The 25004-nt window shown below is 35.2% G+C and overlaps 1 protein-coding gene across 2 annotated transcripts in view; it reads left to right on the forward strand.

Annotated features, from left to right (window-relative positions):
* The first annotated feature begins 943 nt into the window (after nt 1–943).
* Nucleotides 944–25004, forward strand: part of itga1 (integrin, alpha 1) — a 110838-nt gene continuing 86777 nt past the window's right edge. For both annotated transcript variants that reach the window (XM_073914404.1, XM_021479255.3), the window contains exon 1: nt 944–1054. Coding sequence is in view for 1 of the 2 variants with exons in the window: in XM_021479255.3 (XP_021334930.1) it covers nt 1012–1054 (43 nt within the window). In the remaining variant the exon portion in view is untranslated. The remainder of the gene's footprint in view (nt 1055–25004) is intronic.

Raw genomic sequence — 25004 nt, forward strand, 5'->3', positions numbered from 1 at the left:
AGATTAGACAAGCTAATTGTGATTTGTTTAGAAATCTATAATGTGTAGCAAAACCAACAAGTCACAGACTATTTTAGACCAACTAATTACCAGGTTGGATACTGACTAGACTAGACCAGTTAATGACCGTTTAGACACCGTTTAGTGACCAGCCTAAACCAGAATTACCTGGCTGGATTTGCAAATGATCAGTATAGACCAGCCAACATCAGTTTATACAATGTACTTATCAGGTTAGGCCAGCTAAGGACCAGGTTAAATCAGCTAGTGATCAGTTTAGACCACAGGCCAGTAGACCTGCTGAAGACTCTGGAGACAGTTTATAGATCAGTTTATAACTAGTAATAACTGGCTAGTTTAGCCTAGTTTAGATCAGCAAACAATCAACCTAATAACTAGGTAGTCTAATTTAACCTGGTTATCTAACAACCAGTCATAAAATTCACATTTATAAAAATAACAATATTAAATATAATAAATTTATGGTAGTTTTTTATTTGGTTCAAGTAACAATTCACATAATTACTGGCTTATCACAAAAACTACTGGCTTATACCCATCTACTACCTTATTAATAAGCAACTAATAATAATAATAATAATGATGATAATTATATATATATATATATATATATATATATATATATATATATATATATATATATTTTGTGGGATATTATTATTGTTGTTATAATTTTTGTTGTTATTGACATTTTTAATTGTGTGTACGTTTATAAACGTGTCATGAACGTTTTTCTAATTTGCTAATGTAATAAATGAACATCCTTCTCTCAACTGCTTAGAAACTCCCCTCTAACAGTTCGTCTTACTGCTTTAAATAAAACTCGGTTAAACATGAGTTCAGGCGTAAGGTGTAAGATAGGACTTTGCAGAGGAAATGCCCTCTAGCTAACTGAAAAGCTGAGCCGAGTTTCTCTGTCGCTGTTCAGTCGAGCGTCTGCGCCTTCAAGAGCAGGAGCCTCCATTCAGGCTCTGACAGGGAACCGCGAAGATGCTTTCTGGAGTCTATCAGTTCACACTAGCAGCACTACTAGGTACGTTTTCTTTTATTATTTACCATTTGATCTAGTTAATTTTGCATGTGTGTTGTTATGTCTAGAACCAGCACGCATAACTGCGCGCAACATTTCTTGCGTTTCCCTCGGCGCTTTCATACAGGATTATATAATGCATTATTGATCTGGTATATCCACTTAGACATAATGCTGAGTGGTTAGCTATTCTGAACATAATTCATTTTTATACGTATCATGTAGTAGACGGAGATCATCATGTTATGTTATTTTGTTCCGTTTACTTGTACAACGTGTGTGTGTGTTTCTCTTAAATCGCGCTTCTAATTTTGAGCAGCTGGATATGTTTAGCAGACGCTACTTCCTCCTTTATTAAAACTATTCAATTAAATATATTGAAATATATCAATCAATTAAAATATATTTAGGGAAGAAATCTATCTATCTATCTATCTATCTATCTATCTATCTATCTATCTATCTATCTATCTATCTATCTATCTATCTATCTATCTATTTAAAAAGTGCACTAACTCGTTTAATAGATATAAAGACTGAAAATAAAGTTTCATCTGTTTTACTCAGTGACTGACAGCTGCCATGCAGATCATGTGACCTGCTGTGTCATGTAGGCTACTCAAAGATGATTTTATTTTAATGCAATATTATGTTTACTTTACATGTTACCTCCAAGCCAGAATTAAAACATACCCATTACATCCAAACCAATAGGTGTCAGTGAAGTACAAATAAATACCAGTACTAATAGAATGAATTACAGTCATCCAAATAAAAATGAAGACTTACTGAGAGTAACTTTAAATATTGAACATTTTTGCTGTTAATCCATAAAGCTGGCAACCTTTTAAATGCCTGTCATGTTAACCTTTAATTAATGTTAATGACAGTAGGAAGAGTATGAAGAACAGCAATCAATGTTCCCTCCCCGTTTAACCAAATTTAGAGATCTCAGATGTCTCCTAGGGTTCAGATTCCTGAGAATGCATGTGATGCAGACTTGTGACCTGTGTTAAGGAAATGAGTTGTGGATGCAGCTGCAGAAAGAAGTTCACAGTGCTCATCACACCATCACTTTATTCATGCACTTAAAAGGAGAGTTCATGAAAGGGGAAAAAATGCTGTTAGTTTACTCATCCTCAGGCCATCTAAGATGTAGATGTCTTTTTTCTTCAGCAGAACATTAAACAATGATTTTGAGCCAAAGACTGTGGTTCTTTGTGATTTTTCTTCGAAAAATGATAACCTGCACTCTGAGAATCAAAAACTTACAGACAAGGGTTGTCGCGATACCATTAATTCATCTTACAATTCTATACCAGCTGAAGTATTACGAAGCCAAGTAGTATTGCAATACTGTAATTCATAACTCAAATTATAAAGAAAATTGTCAGAAATACTATGTTTTACATGTTAAAATAGGTAGGGATGTCCCTTGAGTCCGAATCCGAGTCACTGGATTTTGAATATCTACCGATACCCCATCTAATACTTTTATAATACATAAAAAATAAAAAAAGCGAAGAAACAGATCCAGGATGTTCCTTATTTTTTATTTAGTTCACCTTATTTTAACATTCAATAACTCTGTTAATAAACAGAGCACATCTTTGAGATAGCTTGAACAATCTAAATAACATCAATTCTTCACTTTTGGACTTTAGCGCAACAGTAAATATAAAAGAAATCTAATATAAAAACAAATAGCACCTTAACTTCAAATACCCGGCAGACAAATCCCAAGTTTACATATCTCACAGTTTGCTATTGACCTTATTCTAAAATGCGGAAGTGAGCCTGTTTTCGGGATTGTCTTAGAACTTCCGTTTCAGTCGCCTATGGGAGAAATGACAAGGAATAATAAACGGCAAAAAATGGTCAAACTACTTGCTCTACAAACAAATGTTTGCATGACTATACAGACCAAGTAGAATAATAAAAACAAGGAAATATCAGTTTGCAACATCAAACAGCGAAACTGGCAGTTTTTAATGTCTAAAAATGAATGGAAGTGAATGAGACCGGAAGTCTCGTGCCAAAAAGATTCAAATGGCAGCGCCCGCTCGTCTGTGGAGAATAAGGTTAATTGCAATGTTGTCATCATCAACTTTATAAGATCTCCAGACCGCAGACATACTTGCTCTTTCTGAGTCAAGCTGCTTTGTTCTAATTTGCCGGTATTTAATACAATAGTGTCTCTGCAAGAGGTCTAACTCTGTGCCACCGCATAACCATAGATGTGTTAAAAAATAATGGGAATATATACACATATATTTTCGAGTCCTGATCAGGAGGTAACATCCGATTCCGATCGAGTCTGAAACCGCATGATCGGGCCCGATTTCCGATAACGTGATCAGATAGGTCTTGAATTTAGTTCATAATTCCCTTATTTTTGAAAAAAGAAAAAATGAATATTTGCACATCACTTCACCTCAAATTTATAAATTCTTTTTGTTTATTTTGTAAATAACGGACCAACAAAAAATACATTAAAACAAAGATACAAATTATACCAAATGAAATTTGGTAAAAAAAAAAAAATTGCATTTTCCCCAACAAAATTGAAGTGATCATAAATTGTTTTAATGTTTCCTGTTGCTATTATTGCCTTATCAGGTAAAAATTAAGTAATTCAAAATTTCATTTTGTGAGTCGTTCTTTTTTAGAGATGGTCACGATTGTTTTAGCCACTAAATTATATTGAGAGCAACAGAAACGAACCAATTCAGATGTGCATTTGAAACGTCAGAAAACTTGCAACCTTGAAGAGCTCCACAAACTATTCAAATAAAATGGTCTATTGTTGCGCTAACGTGTGAGCATTTTAGTGAATTTTCCACACCCAACATTATCTAGATAGAAAACTTATGACAATACTACCGTTTACTAACTAACTCGGCACCACCAGTATTTTATAGTACCAGTAAACCATGCAACCCTAATACAGACTAACCAAAATGAATCCCTTTTAGTGCTTTTAACTCAGCATGTTGGGTTCTGTCAACTAAGGAAAGCAAAGTCATGAGATGTGGTCAAGTGCAGCGTCCCATACTCAAAATTTGAGCTCTGCTTTAAACACACATACATGATGAACACACACCCAGTGCAGCGAGCAGCACTATTGTGGCATTCAGGGAGCCTATACAATCCCTGCTTGTACCAGGACTCAAATCTGCAACTTTTGGTCCAAATATGTAACCATTAAACCATTTATTGTTATGTTTGACCCTAACTCAGATGTACGCAGATGTAAGACGCAGATGTACTTATTGCAGTGGTGACATTTAATCCGTGTGAATTCCTAATGGAGTCGAGCAGGCAGGTGTTTTTGGTTTGAGACCAAAAAAAAAAATCATCTGTTTTCAGTTAGCATACATGTGGATGCTTTGAACGTTGGATGCACATACATGTTTGAAGGCTGTGTGACATGGTATAAATTTATCTGATCTATAGATGTGGATTGTTGTGCCATTATCTTTAGAAGATCTTCTCAGAATGTCTGTAGATGTTGAGTCATTGCAAAGGTGGAATTTTGATTCTTCTTTTAATTAGCTTGTTTACTTTTTGGACAAGTATGTAAAATTTTATGTATGTAAAAAGTTTTTTGTTTGATTTTTATTTTATTTCTACATATTATTATGGTAATAAACAGAACTCGCCAACTCTAAAAGTGTTCCAAAAGGGAGGTCTTGCACCGATGCCATAGACCTATTTTTGGTTTGTTTGAATAATTGTGAAGACTCTGTTTTCAATATATACAGTTGAAGTCAGAATAATTAGCCCCCTGAATTATTAGCCCTACTGTTTATTTTTTTCTGTTAAACAGAGAGATTTTTTAGCACATTTTTAAACTATAGTTTTACTAACTACTTTCTAATAACTGATTTATTTGATCTTTGCCATGAAGACAGTAAATAATATTTGACTAGATATTATTCAAGACACTTCTATACATCTTAAAGTGACATTTAAAGGCTTAACTTGGTTAATTAGGTTAACCTGGCAGGTTAGAGTAATTAGTCAAGTAATTGTATAATGATAGTTTGTTCATTAGACTAGGGGTTCTCAAACTTTTCAACCCGGGACACCCAAATAAACAATGCCAATGACTCGGGACCACCACTAATCACTTTTCGGAAGTGGTTATAATCATACAAACACTGCACACAACACTAACACAAACCAATAGGCCTATATAAACACAAGCATATTGACAACACAAAAAAAGTGCTTATTTTTATTTAATATTAACCTCACCTTATGAGATTGGTGGGCACAATATTTAAGCTACATCACAGGTCTTTTCTTGGTTTCATTTTGGAAACTGACACTGAAAGATCATCTTTCATGTTCAGTCGTGGTCTGTATTTATTTTAAATGCATGTGAGTGCTGTAATGGTGTCAAAAAGTTTAGCTAGTGCCGTAAAATCAATCTGGCGCAATCTGGTCGTTAATCTAAAGTAAAAACCCTAGGGGTTGCAATCCAATGTTAAAAAACACCAACAAAAAACAAAAGGCTGATGGCTTTTTGTTTGGATATTGTATTTTTTATGTAACTATTTTTATCTTTTGTAGGATATGGATTAGCAATGGTAATAGTAAAAGTTTATTAAAATGTATTAGATTTTTTTAAATCACCAAGCGACCCCCTCTCATGGTCCCGTGATCCCCCAGGGGGTCCCGACACCCACTATGAGAACCACTGCTGTAGACTAAAAAAAAAAAAAAAGAAATTGTCTAAAGGGGCTAATAATTTAGTCCTTAAAATAGTGTGTTTAAAACATTTAAAACTGCTTTTATTCTAGTCGAAATAAAACAAATAAGACTTTCTCCAGAAGAAAAAATGTTATCAGACATGCTGTGAAAATTTCCTTGCTCTGTTAAACATCATTTGGGAAATATTCAAAAAAGAAAAGAAAAATTCAAAGGGGGGGTAATAATTCTGACTTCAACTGTATGCTACATTGTATAATCTAAGATTTACATGCTATAATATATATTAGTAATAGAAGTGTAGTAATATTTCATATTTTACAAAATGTTTAATTATATATTAGACAAACATATATGCTAAAGGTAATCCTGTGAATGTTTTCCATAGATAAATGGTTTATGTCCAGGCTTTGAAAGGAATGCATTCCTTCTGTGTGTGCTTTATGTACTAAACGTCTGCACTGTCTCAGTGATAATGAGTTTATTGGATGTTTAACTTAACATTAGAAGAGTTTGTGTGCCCTGTTCCTATTTAACATTCAAAGGCATAATTTACAAAGCAAATTTTTATTCTTTACACTCGTTTTTATCTTTAGTGTAAAACAAGGAAAGGATATTTTGAAAAAATCTACACATTTTAGACTCAATTCATTCCCAGTGTACCTTCTTTATCTTTTATGTTTGAAAGAGACCGTGAGAAAAAGGTTAGGAATGACATGAAGGGGAGTACAGTGATGATAACAATTAGGGCCTAATTTTAAAATTATTATGAATCTAAAAAAACAACTACAGCCATTGCAATAACACAGAAAAGCAGATAAACAATAAACACACTGGTGGTCAGTCAAGTCTCCATCTTGCTTTTTTCAAGCATTTAAAAAAAACTGAACATTTAATGAAGCTGACAATGAATAAACAGACAAGTAAGCAAATAATTCAACAGAACAATGTTATGCATTGATGTAAGCAGTGAGCCCCATCATATATGAATATGTAATTATTTTAAATATTAATGAAACAAGTGGTTGTCTTGTACCAATTCGTAAAATGCCATTTGCACACAAAAACGTTGCTCTTTTCAAAGGAAAGTCCGCCTCTAACCACACCCCTGAATATAACCATTAGAGGTGTGAACCTACAATGGTCTCAGGGTTTGGTTTGGTTACATTACGATTATCATGCCTTCGATTTGGTTCAATTCGATATCACGGTACATTGACGATGCTTACCATACAAAATTTTAAATTCTCTGTCATTTACACACACACACACACAAACACACACACACACACACACACACACACACACACACACACACACACACACACACACACACACACACACACACACACACACACACACACACACACACATAGAGAGCACCAAAGAAGTGTCTCACAGCATCACGCTCTCTCTCATTCACACACATAAACACACACACACGCGTGCAATATTTTTAGACCACCTGCTCCTGTTTAAATTATAGTTACCAACCGTTCCCAATCTTTATTTGGACATTTGTTCCCGCACTGCAAGAAAGAGAGAGAGAGAGGGAAATGGAGTTTACTTTCATTCTCTCAATCGTAGTGAAATAGGTGCTTCTGCTGTAAGTGTCAGTGAAAGACTGATCCAGCAAACACATACGCAGTGAAATTGTGCACAGTTACTTCGTTTTTAAGTAGTTGGAGCGTTGTAAATAATCACGCTCGCCATAGTAAGCTACGGCAAAATAGCACATATAAGATAAATGATGTCAGTACATAACCGGTCATGACTATTACTGAACCAATACCGAATTGTCCGTGTCTGCATCGCGGTGCACCGAAGAAACAATTAATTTTGACACTTCTAATAACCAACAATGTTTTCGTCATCATTTGTTGGAAAACATACAAATTCAGTTCTACAATTTCTTACAGCAGCATTTTGGAGACCTGATAAAGCTTTTTATGTGATTGTTTATTAACTTTATTTATTAACTATTATTTCCATCCAAACTACACTGTACACTGGATTCCATAAAACCGATTTTTTGACAACATGAAAGAATATAGTTAATTCTTTCACCCCCCCCCCCCAAAAAAAAAGAATATATAATAAATAAAAATAAATAAATAAAGAGAATTGTGTAGTTTTAGCTCAATATAAATAAGTAGTTTGAACAATTAATTTTTTGAGTGCATAAAAAAATGCAATTTAGTTGGAATGGTGATGTGCATTTGTATTATGTGTTCATGCATGAACTAGTACTCAAAGAGCAAATCTATGCTGGATTACAGGACTTTTTTCTTTACACAATGACATCGCCACCTACTGGTCTGCCATATATAATACAGTACATTGTTATCATATCAATATTACGAAACCCCGGAAGGGACGTAGTGGAGGAGAAAAAAATTGGCTGGGTGAAAAAAAAAAAAAAAATGGGTAAAAGAAAAAAAATGGGTGGGAGGAAAATATATATTTCTAAGTTTTTGCGTTCTCTCGCAAAGTTTTGCGTTCTCTCGCAAAGATGTTTTGAGTTCTCTCGCAAAATTGTTTCTCCACAAACACTTCCTGTTCACTTCACTCATGTAAACCCTCCCGTTTTTGCCAAAATTCTCCCGTATTTTACCATTGTATCCCACTTTCTTTACAATATATATAAAATATTTTCCACCCACCCATTTTTTTTCTTTCACCCATTTTTTTTTTCACCCAGCCAAATTTTTTTCTCCTCCACTACGTCCCTTCCGGGGTTTTGTACAATATACCCTAAGGCAGTGGTTTTCAACTGAAATTTCAGTCTAAAATAACTCTAATTTTGAAAAATCTTTCATTTTGTCATGTGACAGGAACTGACCGATCAGCTTCATCTTGTTTGGTATATACACATTTCAGTAGACTAATTATTTAAGACAAACACAGCACACCCAAACACTGCAGTGCTTTGTAATTTTCTCCATAAAAACAACTTGTATCAGAGTGACAGCAATGTTTTGTCAGCTTGTCATCCTCTCAGAAAACGGTAAATGGTCGCCTACCAACACATCCTCCCCCCCGGCTTGCCTTCATCAAGTGCTTTGTTTTTATTCTGCTCATCTATTTGTGACATAAACATCGCCACCTTCTGGCCACCTACGCATGTGTTCATGCATGTACGAGTACTCGACAAGTAAATATGCTGGATTACAAAACCTTTTTTGGTTTACACAATGACACCAATACAGCACCTTCAGTACACTGTTATCAAATAAACATACCCTAAGGCATCTTTAGTCCAGACTCAAACTTGTTTGGCTTCATCAAGTGATTTGTTTTTATCCTGCTCATCTAATATGGCTGACTGTAGTTTCATTTCAGCCCTTTTTGTCTAATTTAATAACCTGCAACCAAAAATAGAGTCATTAGGAGATGAATGGTCAAGCGCAGAGCGAGACAGGCTGAAGTTAACCTTCTGCCACTCCCCTCTCGCTGGCATGAAGAACATCTCCATCATAAATCTAAAGCACTTACTGGCAACGGCTTCAAATCTCCCAGAAGACCTTGCTTCGAACTGTCTTCTTCCATACTTGGAAAGTTCAAAATGGCATTCTGTTACATGCAGACATCCCCCAGTTGTCTCAAAGGAAACACTCGCTGACTCATAATTCGAGTGAAAGTCTCTTGTTGAAAAGTTCATCGGGTACTGTATGTGCACATATTCAGAACGTGCAAGTTTAAAGATGATACCCAGTGAGGGGTTCAAAGGCAGGTTGTTCATGGAAAATGTCAAAGTGGCATCGATATAATTTGGCAAAGCACTTTATTTTCTGAGAATTGGCACAGAATGGTAGTTTGGATTAAATGATTGTAATTGCTGCCTTGGTCAGCCTCCAACTTAAACATCTCTTCGACAAGCTACTGTGAAAACATTCACGTTGAATATGATACACGACTACCGTGTGATCTGGAACGTTTCTCATAAACTGTTGAGATAAGCCTCAATCTTTTTTTTTTTTTTGGCTATTATGACATTATCACAGGAAGTATTTGAGGTTCCAGGGTATTTGAAACATTCTTGCTAGCTGGGAAAAGTGCTCCTGTCGTATGCTTTCTGCCAGAATGCTGTCAAGTGCTGGAAATGTACTGTTGGTAGTTTGGGTTGAGTGAACCGGAGGCTGGCACATCTCTTGCTGGCACTTCATTCCTCTGATCCAGCAGATATGCCAATGACTGAAGTTTCCATCACATCTGCACATACTTAGATTCGAGACGTTCAAAAACATCTACAAACTTTAGTCGGCTTGTGACAAAAAGTGACTTAAAAAATAAATACATTAAGGATGCAATCAATCATAGTTTCTGATAGGGCGATATTGCAAAAACAAAAATCATGATATCATGTTTCATATCCTTCGATATATATATTGATACCGAATTATTGTCCAGCTCTAGGTTTAACCTCGGCATTCTGGCCAAATTTGCCCACTGGCCTCTGTCCATCATGGCCACCTAACCATCCCTATGACATAATGGGCTTCCTCAATCTGTCTCCCCTCTCATTAGCTTGTGTGTGGTTTGCTGTCTGGCGCAATATGACTGCTGTTGCATCATCCATGTGGATGCTACACATTGGTGGTGGATTGAGTGCCCAGAAAAGTAAATACTACTTTAGTTGAACATGATTTAATCGTGGACAGTGGTAAACCAGCTCTGTTCATTTAAGATGATTTATACTTGTTGTTCAACAAAAAACATTCATTTTCTAAATCATGTTTAATGAACACTATCTTTTAATGAATGAACACAAATGATTTAAGCTGGTTTAACTTCTTCCAGTGTTGTAAAAACTGTCCAAGATTGAACCATGTTCAATCAATGTGCTTATTTTTTGAGAGTGGAAAAAATAAAAACAAAAACTGCAGAAGGCAGAGTGGAAAGGTCATAATAGTTCAGAAGAACACGACATCCTAACTTAATGATCAAAACAGTGCACATAAACTTTCAGCATGAATGGTGCAGCTGACTTTAGATGTTTGTTTTAAGATGGTTTCATAGCTGTCTTCAAAAGGCCTGCACAGGAAGTAACACTTATGAGACCGGAAGACTATCATTGTTCACTTTATTCCACAGAGCTGCTGAGAATTTTACACGTATTTTTGGAAACAAAAGTCATTATCTGTTCTACTTTGTACTAGTGAAAAAATTGTTTTTGACAATGTATTAAATATATACAGTTAAAGTCAGAATTATTAGCCCCCTGTTTATTTTTCCCTTAAACACATTTCTACAGATAATAGTTTTAATAACTCATTTCTAATAACTGATTTATTTTATCTTTGTCATGATGAGAGATCATATTTGACTAGATATTTTAGCTTCATATTTGACTAGATATTTTAGCTTAAAGTGACATTTAAAGGCTTAACTAGGTTAATTAGTTTAACTAGGCAGGTTAGAGTAATTAGGCAAGTTATTATATAATGATGGTTTGTTCTGTAGACTGTTGAAAAAAATAGCTTAAAGGGGTAATGATAATGATCTTAAGATGTTTTTTTTTATTATTATTAAAAACTGTTTTTATTGTAGCCCAAATAAATGAAGACTTTCTCCAGAAGAAAAAATATTATCAGACATACTGTGAAAATATCCTTGCTCTGTTAAACATAATTTGGGAAATATTTCAAAAAGAATAAAATAATCAAAGGGGGGCTAATAATTATGACTTAAACTGTAGATGTCTTTAAAATCTATAATATGTTTATTAAAAAAAAACTATAAACCACAATATCTAAAACATAAATCACAAATCTTAAATATTTTACAAAGAGCAGTCAGCTCAATGCTTAGTTATTTTTATTATAATTCAGCAATATTCTGACTCATCCTTTAAAAAGGATCACATAAACTATGCAGTATATGAGTTACTATACAACAGTATATACTATACTTCAAAAACATGCACAGATGCATTCAATACACACTGTCAGATTTAATAAAAATAACATGATCAGGGCCTCTGATGACAGGGAATGAGATTTTACAGAGCAGACTTGAGACAACATAATACATCAGTAATCTACATAGATTACAGTCATTATGCTGGTATATAGAAGAGTTTTAGATTCTAAACAGTCTTTTAAAATACTGTGTTTCTGCGTAAATGAACTGTCATTTGAGTACATGTAGCTTTGCAACTAGGAAAGACTTTTAAGTTTTATGTGCATGAACGTCATGAACGTTTTATTTATGTGATGAAATCTAAATGCATCATTAAAACAGCAAACAGTTGAATTTCTTAAACATGCAACCAAATACGGTTCGAAAAACCGTCATGTTTATTCTGAATCAGCCTCCTGATTAAGATACACTACTGTATTTCTCTCATTTTTGATAAAAATCTTCTAGTTTTTTTAAAGTCAAGGTCAACTACAGTAGCACAGATCACATCAGACACAAATGTTTGGGTGTTACATACCAGGAAGGAGCCAGGCGGTAAGAGGGCTGAAAAGTAAGAGGGATTTGTGATGTCAGTCGAAAAGGAAAGCCGTTTTAGACACGCTTGTTCTTTTCAAAACTGTATTCCGGAAAACGAGCAATGAAACATTACAGGAAAACCCCCGTTCTCCCATAAAATGTTCAACATAACAAGAAGCAGCTAAAAAACACGACCCCAGGGGCACGACTTGCTGACCTCTCTCCAAACGCCATAAACCACACAATGGAAAATGAATGAGTGAGCAGATATCTTACAGGTGCATTTCATATGTGTGCCGCTGCTTATGAGCTGACTGGGACATTGTCAATGCCAAATAACATTTTGGGTGCTTTGTTGTCAGTATGTCTTGCATTTGATCATTTTTATACACATGTATACATTTGGTGTAGTACTATGTTTTGATCTTTTTATCTGATTCTGTCACCAGAGTGTCATGATCTGGCTGACATAATGTTTTTACATACGTAGGTGGCAACAAGTCACCTTGAATGAGTCACAGAATTATTTATTCAACTGATTTGTACACAAGGTAAATTCAGGAAGGAAAAGATGACTGTGTTTAGAAATGAGTCATTGAATCATTTTGGTTAAAAGCCGCTGATCCATTAAATAGCCATACAAATTTCTTATAAGTGAATCTTTAAATAATCCATTTATCCGATTTGTTTTAAACTAGATTTAGTTAATAATGCCACATTGACTGTGTTTTTAAATTAGTCACAGATTCATTCATTCAACAAATTTGTTTAAAACTACTGATTCAAGTGAAACAAGTCCCTGTATTATCAATGAGAAACTAAACTCATTCATTCATTTTTGTGTCGGCTTAGTCCGTTTATTAATCCGGGGTTGCCACAGCGAAATGAACCGGCAACTTATCCAGCACGTTTTTACACAGCGGATGCCCTACTAGCCGCAACCCATCTCTGGGAAACATACACACACACACTCATACACTACGGACAATTTAGCCTACCCAATTCACCTGTACCGCATGTCTTTGGACTGTGGGGGAAACAGGAGCACCCGAAGGAAACCCACACGAACACATGGAGAAGAAACTAAACTATTTATTCAGTCAATCAGTTTGTTCAAATTTCATATAATTTATTTAGCAATGATACTTATGATATCACAGATACACTGATGACCAATTTCTTCTTATCCACTGATTAATGTTGTAAACAAGCAACTGTACTTACGAATGAGTGCTGGTTTGATCAAATCATTCTGGAACTATACATTACTGTATTGACAAGTTATTTTTTCAGTGAATCATTCATTCAACATTCATTCATTTGTAGAAAAGGTGAATTTCTACAGGAATAAAAAGGGAAACATCTTCATAAATGAGTCATTGAACCGTGCATTCAACTGATTTGTTCAAAACTGCTGATTCATTTAATTATAATGCAACTTACTATCTTTCTGAATCAGTCTAATGCTGCATTCACACCAGATGTAGAAGAAGAAGTGTCAAGCGCGAGTGATTTACATGTTAAGTCAATGCAAAGACGCGAATAGACATACTGTGGTGCGATACGCGCAAATGAATCAGCTCGAGTTGAGCATTTTGCTCGATTGACGTGCTTTAAGCGCAAATCGCTCGAGTTGAAAAAATCTCTTCAGCGGAAATTCATGCCTCATTAACCAATCAGTAGCTTACTCTTGTAGGGGAGTGATTATGACGTAGTGCCTGTTGTTGGTGTCCCAGGGGGAAATCCTCCTGTCGACACCGGACAACAGTTCATCTAACTGGGCTCGACTCAATGAGAAGCACAGATGAAAGCCTCACAGAGCTGGGTGCACCTTAGAATGAATCTAGTGGACTCAGGCATGGCTCCAAACGAATCAACGCTGTTTTTCAGTCTACCTTAAGCACATAAACAAAGCTATTCTCTCAATAAAATCCATGTTAGCCATTTAGCAATGAAGCTAAAGTCACCAGGTGGACAGAAGCCCTGCCCATGACGCAAATCCACGTCTGTTGTGAAGTGAATTTGATGTGCGAATGAAGCAAGTAAACTGTAAATGTTCACACGTGTATTTACACATGAATAGCACGATTTATCTGTGCCTAACGCAACTGGTGTGAACACAGCATAAGCGTGCTACTCTACTACTCACACTAGGCTATCTGAACCATGCCTGGGCGTGTTTACTAGTTTACTATTCGGCAAAATATTTGACTGAATGCCACTGCAATGATGAAAAATAATACAAAACTTTATAACTAAAGCAATGTTCACTGTGCCGAGCGAGAGCGCTTCTCTTTCTGTTAAACGGAACAGTCACATCATCGATGATGTAAGCGTGCTTCGGCTCTGAAGGTAAAATGCAGTGTGAGTGCAGGTCATTGGGCAAGAGGGGAGGGGAACAAGCGCACTTCGGTTCAAGACAACTGTGCCTAGTTTGAGTACACACTAATAATCATTCATTTCACTGATTAGTTCAAAACCACTGATTCATTTAGCAAGGATGTCACTGTTTTAATGAACGAGTCATTGAATTAGTCACTCAACCAGTTTGTATAAAACTACTGATTCATTTAGCAATAATACATTTGACTGTATTTGTTAATGTTTTGTTGAACCATCCCTTCAACTAATTTGTTCAAAACTACTGATTAAAGTGAAACAAGTCTCTATTTGTTTTGGAACTTATCACTATAATTGTGATATAGACTTATTGACTGTAGTTAAAAATGAGTCATTAAATCATTAATTTAGCCTATTTAATCAAATCAACAGATTCATTCTGGAATGAAACAAGTGACTATATTAACAAGTTCATTTGTCAGTAAATCATTCTTTCAATCGATTTGTTCAAATCCACATGTCACTTGGGATTGAAACACTGCCTGTATTACACATTTTTGTAGTGTCTATTTCCAGAACAATTTCATTAGGCAGATCAAAATCAAACTAAATAAATCAAACTGTTTAAAATGTAGGTAACTCAATATTAATGCACTGTTTATTGAACTATATAAAGAGACTGAAGCCAGCTACTTTTTTCCCCGGTTATACTTTTGGCCACATACACCCCTCCTTTAAATATTGTGACAATGTTTTCATATATTTGTAATTGTAAATAAAATACTGCTAAAACAAAACGTAGAGGGCTGTATTTGAGAGCAGGACAGCTGCAAGAGAAAGTGAACAATGTTCGTCTTCATGAGCCTGTTTTTATCTGTCATGTGAATGAACTTTAAAGGGTATTTGTGAGGAAAGGGCAAGAAAGCTTCTAAAATGATTGCATTATCTACACTTTAGCACAAGAGCAAATAACATCTTGCTTCCAGAGACAGAAAAGCACATTTTTAAGCCAATTTCTAAAGCTGATGTGCTGCACAACAACCAGAGCTCTTATTTTATCAAGTCTCAGAGAAACACCAGACACAAACTTTCCCTTGCCATATAGATTTCTGCTACCTGTGGAATAAAATCTGAAGTAGTGTTTGGTCATGTACTGTTCTGGTATTTTACGGCCATACTATAATGGCAAAACACTGTTTGTTCATGCACAAGTTAATTTTTTATTTTTATTTTTTCAGTCTAATAGGGTATATGCCGAGCTAGTGCTGTTCCCATGCTGATACACTTCCTGTGACCTGTTATTGTGAACTTTTTCACATTTTATACGGTTCCTTATACAGCATCGATGTTATAATGTCATTAAAATACATTCAGTTGAATAAACTTTAGCATTTATTGAGTTGCTCAAGCGTAAAACGAGACAAAAAGACGTTTACTCGCACGCGCCCGTCAGAATCGGCAGGGTAACGCAGAAGCTCCATTAAATATACTGGGGTAAAATAAATGCTCATATAATAACAATATGGCGGGGGAAATGTAATTTAATGCAGTGCTTCTTGTATAATCTGAGACCCACTTTAAATCGGATATCACTCAGCTAGTCGAGATCGCTGATTTTTAAAGAAAACAGACCTTAAACGCACTGGATTTTGCATTGGCATTCAATTCGCCGGAACCGCTTAACACAGGTAAATGGCAAATTAAAAGTCCTATTAGCATGCTTCGGCATATACCCCATGTAAAGAATCTAAAAGGCACTTTCAGTTAGCATACATAAGTACACACCTCACAAATCTCTTTAAATTAATGTTTTTAATAGGAACCTATGCAATATTATATTCGTGTAGATTAGTCAATACTGAAGTCAAATCTGGAGCGTATCTAACAAAATAACTTACGATAACTTTCCAAAAACTAGTACACCCAATTTTATTTGATACAGAAAAATACTGAATGCAAATTTTAAAAGGAGGAAAAATCAAGAGAAGCCAATTTTTTTTTAATTAGTTGAAATTTTGTAGGTTATTTATTAGGCTAATTATTTTTGCAATATTTTGCTTGAATTTAATCTTTCAATTTCTAAATATATTTGGTGACAAAAATATTATTTTAATAAATACATCTGTTTAATAAATCTCTTTTGTTTAAATGCACCAAAATACATTGCCGATATTCACTGAGAAATGGATAAAAATAGTAATTGTCAAAATAGGGTGTAATTAATTACAGTATAGCACTATACTTTTAAAGAAGTATTTTTAAAGCTAATTGAGTTTTTTTGTCCTGCATTAAGTCCCAAATCTCCACTTATTTATAGCTATATTCCTGTTTATACAGTTGAAGACAAAATTATTAGCCTTACTGTCAAATTTTAATTATTTCAAAGAGCAAAACAAAGACAGACATTCAGAACATACATTTTCAAGGAGGGTAACTAACTTTAGCATTGTTTATCAGATATACAAGTATGTCCACTTTGCACATTTCTTAAATATCTGCAAACATATCATGATATTTTTGTACTTTACAAAAGTAAATAACTTACATACGCAACCCATGCTCATCGGAAAATGTGCCCAGGGCTACATTTTTAAGAACCGACAAATATGCAACCTGGACTGCATCTTTTTGCAGTTTTTGTTTTCACAAATCCCCTAGAGGGTGCCATGTACATTCTGACTAACTAAATATGTTAGTGGGTACGTTTCTGTGATTCTCAATGTCCATCTTGTGGGACTGTGAGTGTCAGGATTCTGCCACTTCGGTGTAGTTAATTCTTGTTTTGGTGGCAGAATCCAGAGTCCACTACTCCTGTCTTGTCTTATATGTCGTGCTCAGCTCAAGTTTTCTAGGGCCGGGCACTCCTTCTGTCTTGGTCTGTGTCTCTTGTCGTTGTTGTGAATGTGTGATCTCGAGTGAGCTGTGCATTTGTGTCTTTGTAGTGTGCGCAAGACGTCTCAGTCTAGTTGGTTTCAAATGGTGCTGAGATGAAACATCCACGTTGCATGTGTGAGCGCACAGTAAGGTGTTTTCATTTATCTTGTGCTCATGTCTTGCGTTCTGTTTATATTTGTTTTGTCTAGGCACATGGCTCTGTGTTTAAATTGTGACTGCGAGATTGATGTTGTGTTTTGTGAACACGAGGTTAACAAGTTTTCTTATTGGCTGTGTGTTCTAGTCCTGTTTTTATGTGAGCACATGGCTTGTGTTGTGGTGTTTGTACCATGTGCTCTTTTATCTAGAGTCTTGTTGTAATCACCTTGTTATACTGTTTGTAATTATTTTTACCTCTCTGCCTGTCTTTTCATTGGTTTGTCTTCCATAGTTATTCTTCTATTGTGAGAATGTAATATGTATTCTACTTTGTCCTGTGCTGGTCCGTTGTTGATTGTCTGATTTAATTTGCCTGTTGTTTAATGTCCTTGGATGTCTTGTCTACAACGGTCGATGGATGTCATCAAATCCCTGTGTGCCATGCTATAAACCTAGTCGAGTTAAATCTAGTCAAGTATTTAATGCCATTTCCCCCTCATTGGGAGTGTTTGAGTTTTGCTTAGCCTTTTTCATAATAAATCCTTAATTTCCTGCACTTGGGTTCTCACCTCATCTCCTTGCACCCCATACTGTCACAGTGAGAGAAGCTGGTCGCCTTGTCATGCATAATGTAACAGCCTGATATTGACCTACCCTCTTCCCTAAACCCAACCGATAGTGTTTCTAAAAGCAAACTAGAAGAGAAAAGCCATCATGACCACGTAAGTCTACCATGATCTTACGTTGCTTATTTTGTGTTTTATTTTACCTGGTTTCTGGAATCGTCCTTCACCAGACTCAAACCCTATTCTGCTTTGTCTCCCAAGTCTAAAAACATTCACGGTGAGTTACAGAGCAAAACCAGTCACTCCAGAAAAGCTGTCCATATGGAGATAAACAATCAGTGGTACTACATCACATGTTTCATTTTACACACAAAATCTAGCCATTTGAACATGCCAACCCATTTTTCTCAGTTCTCAAAAATGTATCTCTGGACACATTTTCCCACTGAGCTTGTTTTGTTCATACAGCACCTTTAAACTACAGTCCACTTTCTACCAGTACATAAAACACTGCAACTTCTTTTTTCCACCATCCCATCATAATGTTTAGCTTGACCTTTGCCTTCAACAGAGGCTTCATCCCCAAACTTGCATAAATCAAGTACCATCCGGAATAACTGAACAAGCTTTGCTCAAAACAGCTGAGAGACATCAGTCAGTGGATGCGGAAGATGGAGGGTTATTTTAATTTCAGCTGCGTGGAAATCTGCAGTCTTGGGAAACGCTGGCGTTTAGCTCAGCTTCAGGAAGTGATCTGGATAATGTCCACTGAGGAGAATCAAACTCCCTTCCAGCGGGACAGCAGAACAGACTAACTGTTTCCAGAGCCGCATTCACACATGTGACAGACTGTGATTTTAGCCATTGGGGATGTTTCACTTATGCTCAAGCTGCAGATACAGACAGACTAACCTCTTTGCTTCTGGAAGGAGGACAGCTCTGGTGATTTGACCAAATTTGCAGTAGTTGCTAAAATACCTATTTGTTGTGTTAAATAAGTGCTATACATAAAAAACTATATAAAATTTACATAAATTTTAAAATATATAGATAAATAATAACACTGTAAAAATAATAATAAAATTGTTTGATTATTTTAAAATATATTTTATAATTTAGTTGAATTTATATATTGAACATTTAAATAATTAAATATTACAAAAGAAGAAATTATTTACAAATAATTATTAAGTAATATAATTATTATTTCATTATTATTATACTTAATTATTTTCATTATTTATTACTTTTATAAATAAAATAAATAAATAAACTACTTTTATTATGACAAATGAACATATATTAGGTTAGAAGGTAAAAAAAACATACATTAAATAAACATGACCAAAAACTACTGATTATTGCATAATTAATCAAAAAATAAGAAATACCGACATATATATATATATATATATATATATATATATATATATATATATATATATATTTATATATATATATATATATATATATATATATATATATTAGCGCTGTCAAAATTAACGCGTTAACGCATGTTCAACATGCAAGACACGTGGATAAGACCAAGGAAGCACTTTTTGAAGGCAAGTTCCAGTATAAAACAATTAGTCGCATCACCAGGCTCTCCAGAGTTGCATCCAATTTCGGGTGTTTCATTTTTAACTTTCGACTACTGTTGTAAGTTGATACCGCATGGCGAACAGAAAGAAAATCCTCCGCATTTCGTGACTCGGTGTTCCTTTAAGATAAGCAGACACGTGCACACATAGGGCTCAACCTGTGCAGTGCTCATGCCCTTTTTAGTCTAGGATATAAAGTGCCCTTCCAAAATGATCAAAAGTGCCCCCTTGACGCGACACACCCTCCGTCCCGCCCTTCAGTAGGTGCGCTCAACCCCCCCTCAGCCCCTCCCCACCCCCCACCCCCACACACACACACACACGTGCAGCCACTTTCAGAACAGCAGAAACCATTGCTACTCCACAAACGTCATTTTAGAGCTAGTATTTAAATAAACCTCAAGCGTAATTTTTAAAGTGATGACAAAACAGGTGATTTTGGTCACACTTAAGATTATAAGGCCATGAAATGGCATCACAGTCTAGAGATATTTCCCAGTATTTCTCTGTTGCAATCGGGAGATCACAATAAATAACCTAGAAAAAGCCAAAGCAACGTAATCACTAACTCACGTGGTTACTGTTGTGTTAGCGATAAGGAAAAACGCTGAGCTGGCATGGCGATCCTCTGCCCCGCCCCCATTGCAAATCCGCAAATCACGAAAAATACACACTCAGGCCCTGTTGACACTAATACGGCTTAGTTTTTAAATGGCATTTTAGAACAAAAATAATCCACATCCACTCTGGCTTTTAGCATTTTTGAGCAGCCCTCCTTTCACACTATCGCTTAAAACACACATCACTTGACCACACATGCACATGCACACATAGGCACACACAAAGACCCACTGTCATGCGCTCAAGACAGCGGGTCCAGGCAGTCAGTACACTGCTTTAATCTTTCACCTTCACACTTGTACTAAGTAGTTTAAGAAAACACCTCAGATACTGTTGACTGGTTCCTGTTGGTTGTGCACCTTTTTTACCAACCAAGTTTGTCGACGTCATTATAACGACACAGATCACTCTGCCTATTCATGCCTATTCACGAGTCCTGCTGAAAAAAGTGATTGACAGGTGGTAATTATGTGTGTAACTTCTCTTTATTCATTCATCATATGGGTAAAACAAAGACCATGCAGGTCAAGTAGTTAAAACGGTAGGCTACAAATAATCAATTCGTTATGAATCTATTAATTATTCATAATTAATTCACCGTCGCCTATGACGACGATGCCATCGTCCATCGCGATGTTTCATGTTAGACATTGTACGATGCCAAATTGGTCAACATCGCCCAACCATAGTCAGTTAAATGTCTGTTAAAGGAGCAGTATCAACAGATTTTAAGCAGATATCTACTAATACTCAAATGGACCATCAAAATAAAGTGTTACCAGTAAAATTATAAAAAAAAACCTAAGAAATCCAAATTATATTAAACAAAAAAATTGCAAAAAAACAACAGTAAGTGTGTAACTTAATGAAAATTAAACATTGTTCTAATATCATTTCAAAGCCACTCTACTGTTTCCTCATTTATTCTGATAGCGATACTCTGGTCATTTATTTGGGTTGAGATGCAGGAAGTGACCCGTATTAGCCTCCTGTGTGTATTTTTAGTCTCAAAACATTGGTTGTGTGATGTTAGAGGCCTGGCCCATCTGTGCTCCGTGTGGCCGTTTTCTGGGGAGTGTCTGGGTGTGTGTGGTGTGTGAGTGTTTGTTGAAGGTGGGCGTTTGACAGATCCTGATCGGGGTCTTTTCTCTCCCGCTGGTGCTTCTGGAGCCAGAAGGGAACATTATGTCATTCTGTGGGCGTAAGTTTTCACGCTCTTCCAGAGGACACATCTGAAGGCGGATTATTCTGGAACAGGATACTAGGGCCGGGGTTGTACAGAAATGCCCCTCTCGAATGTGAGATTTTAGTGAAAAATAAAGTGTTTTATTTACTAACCACTCATAATATATCTTAACAAGGTGGTACATGAAACCGCTGAAACCGCAGTTTAAAGTCATTATTTTCCTTTTCGTGCGCAAATTCCATTAAGTGGTACATTTGTGGGTATGGTTGCATTTTGGGGTAGCGTTTATTGCGTACAATAATGTTATAATTGTTTTTTTTAACAACGTGCGAGCTGACATTAACAAAAACCTATCTTGACCATCCAAAAGCAATCTCTGTGTGGGTTTTAGGTAGAGTCAGCCTAACTTAAGTTATTAAAATAATTCCTGTGTTTTTTCACACCTGTATATTGAGTGTAAGTAAGAGTGCTGTTTTTCCAAGTATATTTTGTACAATAGTTCAACAAGCAAGCCATTAGCCACTTTCACACAATGATACTGGTAAATATCTGGAATATTTTCGGAACAAATTTATAAAAAAGGTGTTCATACAGGCACGGGCGTTCCATAACGCCCGTGCTTGTATGAATACCTTTTTAATAAATGTTCCTTTTTTATAAATTTTCCGGAATAGACCATTCACACATCCATTCCAAAATACTGGTAAATTCTGACATCATTAACCAGAAATGACTTATAAACGGCAGCGTTTGTATTTGTAAACATAGAAGGGGATCTTCCTATTCTTGATGGTTTCACTTTTATTTAAAGTTTAAGCATTCATGCAGCAGCTTTTTGAGACATTCAAAGGCAGAAACGCGTACCGCAGGTAAATGTTTACACACTTAACTACATTGCAAATTCTTTGAATGAATAAGTATTGTGAACAACTTATATACAAACACAAGGAGAAACACTTTCAGACGCTTACCGGCTCCTTCACGTGCACACGCGTCAAGCAGAGCTTGAAGGTAGACGAACAGAAAACGTAAGTATTTTACGTTTTGCCAGTTTAGTGGCTAATTCGTACGAATTCGTACGAGTTCAGTCGTACGAAATGGTACGATTTTAAAAAGGACCCACCCCGAAAAAAACACCACCCCGAACCCCAACCGTCATTGGGGGATAAGCAAATCGTACTAAATAGTACGAATTAGATCGTACGAATTCATACGAATTAGCCACTAAATGAAAAAGTTACGAATTGCCATGAGATTGTGTTGGTTTATCATAAGTATTTTATCGATAATTTCTGATTACTGAGATTGTTCTGATTGGCTAAAGTAGACGTCTCACATCAGCGCTTTTTAGACGTGGTCGCACTCTTTCCGGAAATCTTCCTTCTGCGTTCACACAGTGCAGGATTCGAGCAAATTACCTGTAATGTTACTTTTTTTTTCTGGAAAATTGCCAGAACGAGTTTATCTGTATTTTTAAAAAAAGGGTCTGTTTACACATACAGAACGCTCTGGAAAATTGCCTGTATGTGTAAAAACAGATATTAATATCGATTACATTAAGTTTTACACACAATACTGTCTGTTTTGTTGTTGATGTTTTGCTAGAACATTTTTTTATTTATTTTTTTATTGCAATAATAATAATACATTACAACAAATACAGATACAAAACTGAAAGAAGTATAGTACAATCAATAGAAATATTACTTTTTTTAAAAGGTGGATTGTAACAAATTTAGAACAAATATAATATATGTAAAAGAAATTAAAGGGAACAAGAGAGAGAAAAGAAGAAGAAAAATAAATAATTAAGGGCACATAAAGATAAAATAAATTATTACAGAATATTAAATAAAGCACATATTTTAGAAGTTTTAATAGTTTTCTTATTGTGAGAGTCTGTGATGTTTTTTAAATAAAGAGCTAGTTCTCGTTTTAAAAAAAAAAAATAGGCTTACCATAAGTATATTTGCATTTTTGTATAAAAAACTTTCCAATAAATAAAATGAGGTTTATGCAAACGCTAGAACATTTGTGCGTCAACATTGCTGTGTTTCATCTCTGAATATCTTTTTGAACAAATCATTTGAATCAATAATCCATTCATAAAGAGAGTCACTTGCTTTGTTTCTAAATGAATCAGCTCTTTTGAACAAATCGTTTATTAGGGAACATGGTGAAGTTCAGGTCTATTCAAGTATGTCAAATTTATCATTTTCACCAATAGTACGTTTTCATATTTTATCTTAATAAGACTTATTTTGGCTTAGATTATTGAATTCAAACATGTCATGAGTGAAACATTCATTTTCCTTCGGCTTAGTTTTGTATTTATTAGAGGTTGCCACAGAGGAATAAACCGCTTCAACTCAGTACTGGGAAACACAGATACAATCTCGCAGTTACACACACACATTTATACACTACGGCAAATTTAGTTAAATCTGTTTACCTATATTGCATGTCTTCTGACTATGGGGGAAACCAAACACTCGGAAGAAACACATGACAATATGAGGAGAACATGCAAACTCCACACAGAAATACCAACTGGTCCCGGCTGTGAGGCAACAGTGGTAACCACTGAGCCACTATGCTGCCATGAGTGAAACATTAGTACCTCAATATCCATATTTTGACAAGGAAATAAATATATACTAGGAAAAAACACATTCATCGGAATATTGTTTAATGATTGTTACAAGAAAAAAGAGAGAAAAAACTTTGAGTGTTATATAAATAATAATTGTTAAATAACTGGGCAAAAAGATTGTATTCCTTTTTAAAAGCTTTTTTTTATTATTAATTTAAATTAAGTTTTAATGAATCAATGTAACTACCGCACCACAACCTCACCTAACTACCACTGATACTGCAGGTTATCAGGCCACCTACATTGAAAAAAAAGAAGAATCTGCTCATCTTTCAAAAAAAAAATCTAAAAATAAATGTGTTCTGGATTTCACTGAATAACATGTGGTTACCACACCACGATAAGGTGAAAACATCAAATATTTAAGAGCAGTAAACTCACTTTTGTGCAGCACCACATGGTGCACAGGCTGCCTTTTGATGATTTCTCAGACTATTTCATGTTTTTTAGAGACTGTCACTATTTTATGATTGATTTAATGACTTATTGGTCTTGTTACATGCACCGAATGACCTCTTACAAATTGTATATTCAGAAGAAAAGCCCACTGGTTATTTCTATAAGCTTTTTTTTTTTTTTTTAAATATACAGTTAAAGACAGTATTGTTAGCCCCCCTTTGAATGTTTTTCTCTTTTTTAATTATTTCCCAAATGATGTTTAACAGAGCAAGGAAATTTTTTCAGTATGTCTGATATTTTTTTTTCTTCTGTAGAAAGTCTTATTTGTTTTATTTTGACTGTAATAAAAGCAGCTTTTAATTTTTTAACACCATTTTAAGGTCAAAACTATTAGCGTCAT

Source organism: Danio rerio, chromosome 10, assembly GCF_049306965.1.
Source record: "Danio rerio strain Tuebingen ecotype United States chromosome 10, GRCz12tu, whole genome shotgun sequence".
Classification (NCBI taxonomy): Eukaryota; Metazoa; Chordata; class Actinopteri; order Cypriniformes; family Danionidae; genus Danio; species Danio rerio.